We start from the raw sequence: 12697 nt of genomic DNA on the forward strand, positions 1-12697 counted from the left end.
GGGAAGTGGAAATAAATACCTTAAACTTTTCCTTTTGCTTTCATTGTTCCCAAAAGGAGTTGACATTATCATACATACAGTTACACTTTGAAAATTTGACGAAATCAGGGTAACATTTGTGTCCAAGTATTTTTTTTCTTGACCATGTAAATGTTTATTTCTATGGATACACTTTTTTCATTCCCACTGCTCCATTGATTGGTAAGATAGCTTTATTTCAAAGTTGCAAAATCCTCATCTTACCAGAAAAAAAGCCACTGATGGTAAACTTGTTTCAGATACAAGCAACTTAAGAAAAGCAAAAAGAAGAGATAAATTGTTGAACTATTAGTATGGAGAATACTAATACTGCAGGATTCCATAATTTCCAGAAAATATTATTTTATTACATGGCATATTAATTCAAGTATTATAATGTCTGTCTTTTTGGAGCTACATTATTAGATATGTTAACTCAGAAAGTCAGCAAAATAGCCAAGATGAGGGCACAGTGACTCTTTTAAAAAACAAATGAGGCTTTTTTTCTTCATCTGTTAATTTGGAGATTTATTTTTAGTTATACCATCACACTTACGAAATGCATTTTGGATTGTTTGAAGTGTAAAGTGTTCTGAAGCTATTTGGGGTAATTAATGCCTATTATAATATATTTATAATTATATTCAGTTAAAGTGAAGACTTCCTTTTTTTTTTTTTTTAATGAGGAAGATTAGCCCTGAGCTGACATCCGATGCCAATCCTCCTCTTTTTGCTGAGGAAGATTGGCCCTGAACTAATATCTGTGCCCATCTTCCTCTATTTTATATGGGACTCCGGCACAGCATGGCTTGACAAGCAGTGCGTTGCTGCACACCTGGGATCCGAACTGCAAACCCCAGGCCGCCGATGCGGAGCACACCCCTAACCACTATGCCACCAGGCTGGCCCAAGACTTCCATGTTTTTTTAAATAATTTTTCTAATTATTGTAGTATTATATCATAGAGAATTTAGAAAATACAGAAAGGGTATAAAGAGGAAATGTCTATGGTACCACAATGTAATAGCCATTGTTAATATTTTGTTTCCAGTCAGTTTTTAATATTTTAAAAAAAAATCCTCTATGTATGTATTATGTGTATATATATATATACACACATGCACCTGGTTTTATATCCTACTTGAAATTTACTTTTTTTTTTGGTGAGGAAGATCAGCCCTCAGCTAACATCTGTTGCCAATCCTCCTCTTTTTGCTGAGGAAGATTGGCCCTGGGTTAACATCTGTGTGCATCTTCCTCTACTTTCTTTTTTTTATATGTGGGATGCCTGCCACAACATGGCTTGATAAGCGGTGTGTAGGTCTGCGCCCGGGATCCCAACCTGCGAACCCCAGGCCACTGAAGCGGGATGTGTGAACTTAACCACTATGCCACTGGGCTGGCCCCAAATTTGCATTTTTTAATTGCTTATTTTTGAGATGCATATAGATTTTAAAATATGTACATGTAACTTATTGCCTTTGCACTAATTTGAATGTATAGCTGCATAATATAAGACTGGCATTTTTCAAAAAATTCTTTTTCCTGTTTTTATTTTGCAAGTAATTAAAAAAATTAAAAAGATCATGATTTGTTAGATAAGCTGGTGATCCAGAAGCACAAGAATAAACTATATTCTTTTCAGTTTGAAATTATTTGGGGCAAGACTTTTAGCATCATCATACTTTAGCTTCTTTGCCAAATTTTCTGAGAGTATAGGGTAGGGACTGTTCTTCTTGCTGAATGCCTGGTCTGAATAGTGCCTGGCATGTGGTAAGTACTCAATAAATATTTAGTGAAGGAATTAATCTCGTTTACCTACTCAGGAGAATGATTTTGCTTACTTGGGATGTTTATTTTCATGTGTTTACTCTGGATGTAACTACTGGGAAAAGAGGTTATTTTTAAGTGTTAATGCTACAGTGTAACTATTGGTGAAATTGAGTGAAACAGTATGATTAGTCTCAGTTCTTGGTTTTAATATGATTTTATCATATTCTAGTTATTATTTGCTCTTAGATCCATAAATGAAATCATTATAGCTTCTCCTTTATAGCTTTCTTGAATTTCATGATGACATACTGTGTAGACACAAACATGCTGTTGTTTTGTGTTCTGTGTATCCCTCTGAATGCTATGAACAAAATTGAACCTGTTAGCATCTTTCAGATATATTATTTTAGCTATTCATTTGTAACAGTTCTTTGAACTTCATGTTTAAAGTAATGACTGAAAATTTTAACAGTAAAGAGTGCCTACTACATATCAGGTATAATATGAGGCACTTTATCTCTGATCCTCTCACCAAAACTCTGTGAGTTAGGTATGTTTTACTAGCTCTGTTTACACATGAAGAAGCTGAAGCTGAAAGATAGAGTTTATCAAGGGTCCCGTAACTAGTAGCCAGGATTCTAAACCAAGTCTGATTCTAAGGTGTGCTTTCTCTCTCCTGCTACCACTAAAACAGCACTTTCATGCTTTTTGATAGTAACCTATGGTAAGAAATTCAATTTATATTACAATCCAGTGCAAACTTGGATACAGGTATATAACTGAAACAGGTTTTATGAAATAGCGCCTTCCCTTCTCTTACTATATTTCATTTCTTTAAATGTTGACCATGACACACTAAATTTATTGGTTTAGATCTGTGGTTTGAAAAACACTTCATTAAAGTGTAGCATGGTTTGGTTAACTTATTTGTTGGTATATCTGCATCAGGATAATACTGTTTTATAGTGATTGTCTAAGAGTAATGAATAAACAGCTTTGATCTTCCATGGTGTTAAATAGAATTTTCCTTATCTTCACTGATGGAAGGTGAAAGTGACAAGATGGGTGAACTGAGCCCAGTTTCTAATGGTATGTCTGCGTCAGCACCACTGCTTTTAAAATTTTCCTGTGTGGATTAGACTTAGATGTTAATTTTATAAAGGTCCGTGTTTATTCATTTGCAATCTAACAAGTATTCACTGATTCTATAGGTTTATTGAGTATATGCTATATACAAAGGTACTAGATTATGCTTGCTTTGTTTTTTTTTTAATTTCAGGCTGAGGTATATAAATGAAGGAGAATGAGAGATGTATCCCAATACCATGGAGCCATCTTTAGTTTTGGGAACTATTTATAAAAATGAGATCATTTCCTTTCTATACCATTACAATTATTTTCATCTCTAGGGCTCTTACCTTTTCTTTTCCCAATTTGTGGAAGTTTTAGAAAGAGGGAAAGAAAAAACCCTGAAATTAAGATTTTATAATGAAAACACTTTATGCTTAACTGTACTGGTACTTATCCATTGCTTTAATACAATGGTTCTCAAACTTAGCCCGGTTGGTTCCCATTTAAGAATTATGTAACAAATTCCAAAACTCACCATGAGACAAAATTGCCAAAATCACAATTTGAGTGACAGACAGTAAATTAAACTTGGGTAGGCGGTGTAATCAGTGCAGAAGTAATGTGAGTTACCAAATTGAAGATAAAAATTGGTCTTATACTTAACTCTGGTCTTTCTTGCATTTTTTTTAAATGGCTGACTCTATTCTTTTAAGAAGCAGTAGTTTTTATTCTGCCTTGTTTTTCTTGTCCCCAGTTCTAGCCATCTTCTTGCTTTCAAGTTTACTCTGTAAGTTGGTTGTACTGGGTCTGAACTGAGGTGCTTTGCTGTCTTAAAGCACCTACTGTGAATGAAATTGACTAGGAACACGTGCCCTCAGTCAATTTTGCTCTCTGCAGGTAAAAAGCTTCTCATGGCAGGAGTATGGTGCCCACAGATATACTCCTGGAAAAGTTACTTTCTTCCCTTACCTTTTAAAAGTTTTTAACTCTTGAAAATGGCATTATTTTTTCTTGTCTACCTCTTCAGTATGGATTTTTTGGTTGTTGCTATTTTTAGAAACATTTTTTAAGGGAAAGAAATCCTAAAGGTTATCCAATCTAATCAGCTTGTTTACACCTGAGGAAATTGAGGCCCAGGGAAGTTAATTGATGAGCCTATGGTCACAATGTGGGAGCGTATCAAGGCTACAACCAGAACCTGGCTTTTGATTTCCAGGGAAGTGCTCTTTTTCTTATACCATTCCACTTTCTTATCTGTGTGGTATTTTGTAATTATTTTTGGTATTGGTTTATTAGCCAGATATTTTTCCTCAGGTAGATGTTCACTAGCATTTATAAATGCGTAGAAAAGTATTATATGTAAATAGCTCTTTAATTTTTTACTGCGTGTTCTTAACATCTGTAATCCACACTTCCCAAGTAGACTAAATTTGTGGGCCTTCTGGTTAATATTACCCATGTCTAAAATGGATTTTTAAAAAAATTCTGGAATGAATAACACATTTAATAAATTAGTTTTAACCCTCAGAGAGTCTGTGAGCATATAAATATAATTGAAAATTGAAGCATTTGTTCTTAATCTTGATTGAAAGACTTTAATCAGCATATCTGAAATTATGGCCTCAGAAAAATGTAATATTTATGAGATCACAGATAACAGGATCTATGTAAATGATGCCAATACTGCCTAAATAAAATCTGAATTTTATATAAAAAAAGACAATGTAGAGAGACAAATTCTGTGTTAAAGTAAATGGTATAATTAAAGTATCACTCTTTTCTTTTTTTTTTTTATAATTTTATTTATTTATTTTTCCCCCAAAGCCCCAGTAGATAGTTGTATGTCATAGCTGCACATCCTTCCAGTTGCTGTATGTGGGACGCGGCCTCAGCATGGCCGGAGAAGCCGTGCGTCGGTGCGCGCCCGGGATCTGAACCCGGCCCGCCAGCAGCGGAGCGCACGCACTTAACCGCTAAGCCACGGGGCCGGCCCTCACTCTTTTCTTATTTGTCCCTAAATTAGCATTAGATCTGTATTCAGAATGTTTCCTGATTAAAAAATCTGCTATGTGTTTTCCCATGTTGAAGATCTGAATTATTAAGGAAATCAAGTGACCTTGCATCTTATTCTAGATGTTTAAAAAAATAAAAGGAATGGTTTCCGTTGATAATTCATGAAGCTTCCCAATGTAAATTCTCTTAATATCGATTTTAAATATGTATATTTAAAGAAGATGAAATTATGGACAAATGGATTGAAATGAAGTGATTCAAAATGATGTTGATCCAGAAAAGATTATTTTGAAAATATTAAAAGAAAATCATTCATGTCTAACCTGCATTTTTAAACTAATATTAGGGCATTTCCTTCTAATATTCTTGTTTTATGGAAGATGTCTGTGAACTTATTCATAAGTTGAATTTTTGTAAATTAAATCATATTTTTATATGCAACATATTTCCTAATTTTTAGAACTCAGTGGCAACTTTCTTTGTACCGTGAATAATCAGACTACTTTGTAAATTAGGAATTCTTCATAGGATATTAAACTGTCTTAAAAAAGGGTACACCAGTATAAGGAAACTACATAATAAATTTATAGGCAACAAATGTATTTCCTAAACAACATTAATAATGTACTAATGATGGGATTTGTTTTTCACTTAATATTGAGAATCGTGATAAGTGATAAATTAAAAACATATCAGTGTTGGGGCCAGCCCGGCGACTCACTGCTTGTCAAGCCATGCTGTGGCGGCATCCTGTATAAAGTAGAGAAGATGGGCACGGATATTAGCCCACAGCCAATCTTCCTCAGCAAAAAGAGGAGGATTGGCAACAGATGTTAGCTCAGGGCTAATCTTCAAAAAAAAAAAAAAGTATCAGTGTTTAGTGAGGATTTTGTAGGATCTTGTGTGTTACCTGTTAAATGTGTTGTAATATTTTAAAATAATTCAAAGCGTACTTTGTGGCTTATTCTTAGCTTAGATGTGTCTTAAATGTAGTATGACATACAGATGAGAAAACTTGCTTTGAAGATTCCTTCCTTCAGCTTAACAAAAGCCACCCATTTCACAGATGATTTAACTTTGATTAACCTATTCCATTGTAACAGATTATTCTGACGACTGGAATTTCATTCTTTGGTGTTATTTCAAGGTACAGCTTAATTTATAGAACAGCTTTTCTTTCCATCTCACCAAAATACATCACAATTTTGATGTTAACTCAAAGTAAAAATTCAGTGGTTCATTAAACCTAGTCTTAGCATTCATTGACAAGAGATTTGTCATTTTAAAAGTAACTGCTACTTTTATGCATTCTTTACTGCTCACGTTATAGCCTTAGATTCCCTGTCAAAGAAAGCGTGGAGTTAACCACTTAGCATATTGCAATGAATATTCATCAATAAATTGATGTGACACAGCAGTCCCATTTTTCAGTCTTCCTGCTCTGTTGCAATCTTTTTCAGTTTTAAATAAATTATAGCTTATCATGTAATAGGGACTAGCTTAGAAAATCTTTAGAATTGTAAACTGTATTTTTGGTCATGTTAATAGTCCTTTAGTAGCTATCATATTAGTTTTTAATAAGAGAAGTGTATTTGTTTCAGAGGAATATTCTCTAATCTGATGTTACTGATGTTAGGCATTTTTGTCAAATATTTGATAGATAATTGTTTAAGACCAGCTTTAGAGTAAAAATATTATGTTTTGCAGTTTCTGAGAACAGCAGATCATTTATTTTTATGTTCCTTGAAATTTTATCTAGCTTAATCATTTTTATGAAGCATGGGTTTAAGTTTTAAAAACTATTCATAGTTTTTAAGTCAGTGTTTAATCCATGTAGAACAAGGTATGTATATTCATTCTAAAGTAAAGTCCTGAAAACATATATTTAAATAGTTGATACTCATTATTCAACTACAACTGAAATAATCTATATGGGCAAATAAGTCAGGGCAAATGCCATATAGTAGGCAGATATAGATCACTGTCTAACATACTTCATGTACACTTTAAATTTGAAAAGGAAAAGAGTGTCTATAAACAAGATCTTTTCTGTTAAATATGTAGATTATGAGGTCACTTAGCACTAAAGTACTGGCCATATGCATTATGACAGGACGTTGACACCTGTCACTGGAAATGGTACTTAGAAGCCGTATAATGCAACAAACTTGAGGGAGGAGAATATGATGTGTGTAGGAGGCTGTAATTTATAATTCACAATGTTAAGAATGACCTGTCCAGGGCCGGCCCTGTGGCTTGGTGGTTAAGTGCGCGCGCTGCGATGCTGGTGGCCCGGGTTCGGATCCCGGGTGCGCATCGAGGCACCACTTCTCCGTTCATCCTGAGGCCGAGTCCCGCATGCAGCAACTGGAAGGATGTGCAGCTACGACATACAACTATCCACTGGGGCTTTGGGGGGAAAAAGTAAAATAAATAAAATCTTTAAAAAGAAAAAAAAAAAAGAATGACCTGTCCAGGGTGACTCAAAATCCCTACCTTTGATTTTAGGATTTACAAGTGAACCCTACTAGTAAACAAAATTGATTAGGATAACTGATAGTATTAGCATAATATAGGAAAATATATATATTCTCAGACTTAATTTTTAAGTAAAGTAAATATCCTGTTATTCTAAAAGTCAACTTTTAAGTTAAATGTAATTAAATTATTTTATTACATTACACCTGCAAGTGACTTTATGGTAGAATTTCATCCTAATGCTTGAGCAGTATCATAGAATTGTTACCGGTTATACTGTTTTCAGATTAATAATCCGTTGTATATGAGAATTCATCTAAAAAGGAGTACCCGCTTTCTGTTTCTCTGTGTGATTATTTTGCCCAAAAAAACCTTTCATTTTTTTTAAAGTAGCACAAAAGCTGTAATTGGCATGCTTTGTAAGGAAGTGTCAATGTGCAAGAGAGTGGCGATCGCTAAGAATTCTTTTACGTGTTCTTTCCCCTTTGCACCACCGCCTCCTCAGCGGGGTCACTGAGATCACTAGCTTTTCTTGAAATGGCCATTTTCACTGGCAGGTGCATTATACCCTGTATTTTCAGATTGTTTTTCCATTCTGAATGTTTGGCAGGTTGATTGCTCTGGCTGCATTGACGGAGAAAGGGCTGACAAATGCGGTTGGGCTGGCTGAAAAGACAGTGATTACTGTTTTCCTTTGTGGCTGATTGAGGCCCTTGAAAGGAAAAATTTTAACCTTCACCATTTGGTTCAAAAGTATGAGCATATATTGAAATCATTCGTGCCATTTATCCTCGTTCTGTAAACTTGTCAGAACATAAAAATCACTCAATTTCACGTAATATAGGATTGGCATATGTCATTATCATTTTGATTAAGTTGGAGGTTGTATCATTGTGTGCATTATACAGTGTGATTTAAACCTTTCTTTCCTACAGGTACAGTTATTTTTATTGCTTATACTATAGAGTTAGAAAGATTTTCATAGCTCTCCAAACCTAACACTATGTGTGTGGTTTGGCAGCTGGTGTGGCCTACAAGCTGCATTTTGTTTGCAGGGTAAAGGCTTATCTGTAGGCCTCCTAGAGTGCCGGTAATTACACAGGCTCGCCATTGGGGAGCGACAGGATTGGAAGCAGTCAAGCGGAAGAATGTTATGCCATCCCATTGCCACCTTATAGCAGAAAGACACAATCCCAGCAGTGCCATCTGGTTGTTGCTATCTAGTCAGCTGGCCTGGCTGCTGGGACCATGACTTGGCAGCTGGTTCTCATCCTTGACCGTTCTTTTTTGTATGTTGTATGTATGTGTGGTTTAGATAATTCTGAACATTGGTCAGGGCAATGACTATAACTAACAAGTAGAGTCCCCTTACTGAATAGGCTCTCATTACTTGAGATGCACTCTGCTGCAGATGCCTGCTGCCATTCCCTTATAGACAAATGACACATTTTTTTAGGCAATAAAAATAAGCATTTTCTTCATAAAAATCCATCTCAGTATGTAGTGAAAGAGAAGGTAGGCAGAGTTGTATGTTCTATAACATTTTAAAATAAGTGATTTTGTTATTTCCTGGTTTAGGGATGTAAGAGGAGATTTAGTAATAAAAAAACTTATTATAAACATTGTATGTTATCTCAATATATATTTTTATTCAAGTTAAGAAAACATTTTAAGTGCTTATTGCCACATCACATAACAATAGATAATAAGACGTGCATTTAAAATGACAGAATAGAAAATGTGGTCTCATAGCTATTATCTTTAAAATCTGTCTCTCAAATAGCAACCTGAGAGTTAATGTAAGCCGTCTTTATGCCATATGAAGACCCATTAAACACTGATGGTTTCAAATCACAAGTAAGCAGCCAGCTCTGTAGGCTATTTTAGACATTTGATTTTCTTCATTCTGCAGCGTTAATGTGTCAGCATGCTACATAAAACTGTGCAGGAGTTGCATGTTGTTCTATCTGTAGTGATAAATGCTTGCAAGCTTTTAGAGATTTCCATGAGGAATTCATCCTAGTTGCTTATATATCTTATTTCAGTTTATATAGCTACAGAATTTGGTATGACTATTAATGTGGTACCACAGGGTGTGTATAAAAACTAAGAGATTACACTTAATTCTTTCTTTAAAGTTGTGTTGATAAGATTCATATTATTTGTGCTTGTTCTGTCTTATTAGTGGCTTACTTCTGCTTTTATCTAAAGAGTTGTGATACTTTATTACCTCAAAAGTTATCAGTTATTTTCATGAAAATAATTTTTATGTTATTGTTCTGTTTTTTCAGATGAAGAGGAAGAAGATGACGTAGTGACTCCTAAACCACCTATTGAACCTGAAGAAGAGAAAACTTTAAAGAAAGATGAAGAAAATGATAGTAAAGGTATCTTAGAGAATTTAATTTTAAAAAATTTTGTTGATTCCTATTAAGATTTCTTTTATTATTTATGTATTAAAGTAGAATAAAATACTCTTAAGTCAAAGAGGTGAATCGGGTTGAAAAAGAATGTGGGTCATTCATTGATCCAAACTGCGACAGTGAGTTGACATATTGATTTGACTGACATAAATCAGACTTCAGAAAAACATTTGTTTTCTAGCTCCCCCTCATGAGCTCACTGAAGAAGAAAAGCAACAAATCTTGCACTCTGAGGAATTTTTAAGTTTCTTTGACCATTCTACAAGAATTGTAGAAAGAGCTCTTTCCGAGCAGATTAACATCTTCTTTGACTACAGTGGAAGAGATTTGGAAGACAAAGAAGGGTAATGTTTAATTGCTAAGATTATGACTTCAGCATTGTTCAATTACTTTAAGATTAAGAGTGAGAAGTTGTAACACCATCTTTTTTGGGTTTGGTCTTTTTCTATAGAGAGATTCAAGCAGGTGCTAAACTGTCATTAAATCGACAATTTTTTGATGAACGTTGGTCAAAGCATCGGGTTGTTAGTTGTTTGGATTGGTCATCTCAGGTAAATTATAACGAAATTGGCTGCTGTTGACTCATTTTTGAATTATAATTAGCAGGTAGTTTTATTTTAATTATGGAAACTTTGTGTAATTAAATCAATATATATCATTTAAAATAATGGATGATGGTTCTAATGTTACCTATTCATTATGTCTCATGTACTTTGGAAGAAAGGATTGGAAACATTATTTATGTTTAAAACTCAAGGTTTTATTTGTGCCACAACCCAGTTTTACTAATTAAAATTGCTCACCAAATCCTTTGGATAAAATTGCAGCACATATTTTTAATAAAATGTTTTAATATTAAAACATTTTAAATGACTAACTGTACTAATTTAAAGTGTACTAACATCCCAGTGAGCTTAACTCTAGAGATTCTTTCTTGGTGAAGTGTTAGGTATTTGTATTTTCAGAGTAATTTGATAAAGACAGTTGAGTAACTAGGAATGTAAAACAGTTCTTATTATGCATAGCATTTTTTTCCACTTGATTCTCTCAAGCAGTATCCTGAGTTACTTGTGGCTTCCTATAATAACAATGAAGATGCTCCTCATGAGCCTGATGGTGTGGCCCTTGTATGGAATATGAAATACAAAAAAACTACTCCAGAGTATGTGTTTCACTGCCAGGTAAGATGGTCTTTTAACAGTCTTCCCCAAGTTTAAGAATTCATTAATGAATTTAGACAAGTGCCTTTTTTCTTTTCTTGTCAACATAATGATTTCATTGGATTGGCATTTACTAAACCACCCTGTATTTGCAAATAGATGTTAACAGAAAACTGAAGACTTCCCAGTTCAACATGATCTGCCTTTGTAGCTTTTCTGACATCTCTTATAATGTTTAATCATACCTAAAGTCCTTTGCAGTTGTGATTTTCTCTTATTGTGATTGATTGTATAAAAGGAATCTTTTATAAAATGTCTTTTTTACAGGGAGTTTCTCAGGAACTTATTTGCTGAATATACAATTAGATGGTTGGCCCACTGAATTACTTGTACATGGCCTGAGGAGTTGGAACTAGATAGTTTTAAGTAGAAACATGTGTTTGAAGTAGGAAACAGATGCAGATTTTTAAAGTGGGTATAAGTGGAAGGTTAGAATTTGCAAGCCTTTTCTTGTTGCATAAGTTATAATCTTTTAATAATATCATAATTCTGAATAAACACTTAACTGAATCAAAACTAGCATATACTCTGTTGTCAGATTACTGTCAGAGACTAATGCAGAGCCAGTTATCTTTTGATTTAATACTATAATCAAATGAAATAATTTTTTGCTTTCTTTGATAAATTGCTTAAACATATTTATGTAAACAGGCATTACATTTGACTTTTAAGCAAAAACTATGCTAAAGATATATTTTTATATTCTGAAACAAAATGAAATTTTTAAATGAATTTATTTACTTGTTTTTGTAACCTCTAATACCTTAGACTAAAGGGGAAAATGTTTTGGATATAGATTTATCTTTATAACTTCTCAGGCTTCTTCCCTTTGCACCTTAAGTATAAAAATTTTACTTATTTTTAGTCAGCTGTGATGTCTGCTACATTTGCAAAATTTCATCCAAATCTGGTTGTTGGTGGTACATATTCAGGCCAAATTGTGCTGTGGGATAACCGTAGCAATAAAAGAACTCCAGTGCAAAGAACTCCACTGTCAGCTGCTGCACACACGGTAAGTAAAGAGGTTATTTCCATTAGACTTCTGTGCTCCTTCACCATTAAATACTTAGTGTCCATCAGAGTAGTCTCAGAATGTGTTTCCTTTGATGTATGAATTCCTCATCATTTAGCAACCAAGAATGAAGGCCTTTTTCTGTGTTAGTGGAAACCTGTCTTATTAGAAACTCATTTCTCTTCTGAGACAAGCTTTTGTTAATCAACAGAATAGCATCAAACTTCAAATTAAAAATACCCTTAAGATATGAGACTCTTTTGATATGAAACAATGCCTGTGATATTGTAAAGCACAACACTGTGATACAGTAAAAATTGTTTGATTTTTTGGTAAAATAATCCCAGAAAACTTTATTTAATCTCTTTCTTTAGCATCCTGTATATTGTGTAAATGTCGTTGGAACACAAAATGCTCACAATCTGATTAGCATCTCTACTGATGGAAAAATTTGTTCATGGAGTCTGGACATGCTTTCCCATCCTCAGGTAGGTTAAACTTGGAAAACTCTGAAATTTTGAGGCAAATATTATTATTTTTTAAGTCTATATAACCCCAGTTTATGTTTTTCATAAATATTTTATAATAGTTTTATGGTAACAGTTTATAAATCTAAACATATGTTAAATATAGTTTGTTGTGTATATACTTTATTTTCAAACCTGCTTCATTTAGTCAAAGTAAATTTA

At 33.8% G+C, this 12697-nt stretch overlaps 1 protein-coding gene across 5 annotated transcripts in view; it reads left to right on the top strand.

Moving 5' to 3' along the window:
* Positions 1 to 12697, top strand: part of DYNC1I2 (dynein cytoplasmic 1 intermediate chain 2) — a 60346-nt gene that overhangs the window by 24228 nt on the left and 23421 nt on the right. For all 5 annotated transcript variants that reach the window (XM_014785852.2, XM_014785851.2, XM_014785853.2 and 2 more), the window contains 6 exons: positions 9645 to 9740; positions 9958 to 10120; positions 10228 to 10327; positions 10832 to 10957; positions 11862 to 12008; positions 12383 to 12496. In XM_014785852.2, the coding sequence (XP_014641338.1) occupies positions 9645 to 9740; positions 9958 to 10120; positions 10228 to 10327; positions 10832 to 10957; positions 11862 to 12008; positions 12383 to 12496 (746 nt within the window). The remainder of the gene's footprint in view (positions 1 to 9644; positions 9741 to 9957; positions 10121 to 10227; positions 10328 to 10831; positions 10958 to 11861; positions 12009 to 12382; positions 12497 to 12697) is intronic.

Source organism: Ceratotherium simum, chromosome 9, assembly GCF_057802395.1.
Source record: "Ceratotherium simum simum isolate JZ-2026a chromosome 9, ASM5780239v1, whole genome shotgun sequence".
NCBI lineage: Eukaryota > Metazoa > Chordata > Mammalia > Perissodactyla > Rhinocerotidae > Ceratotherium > Ceratotherium simum.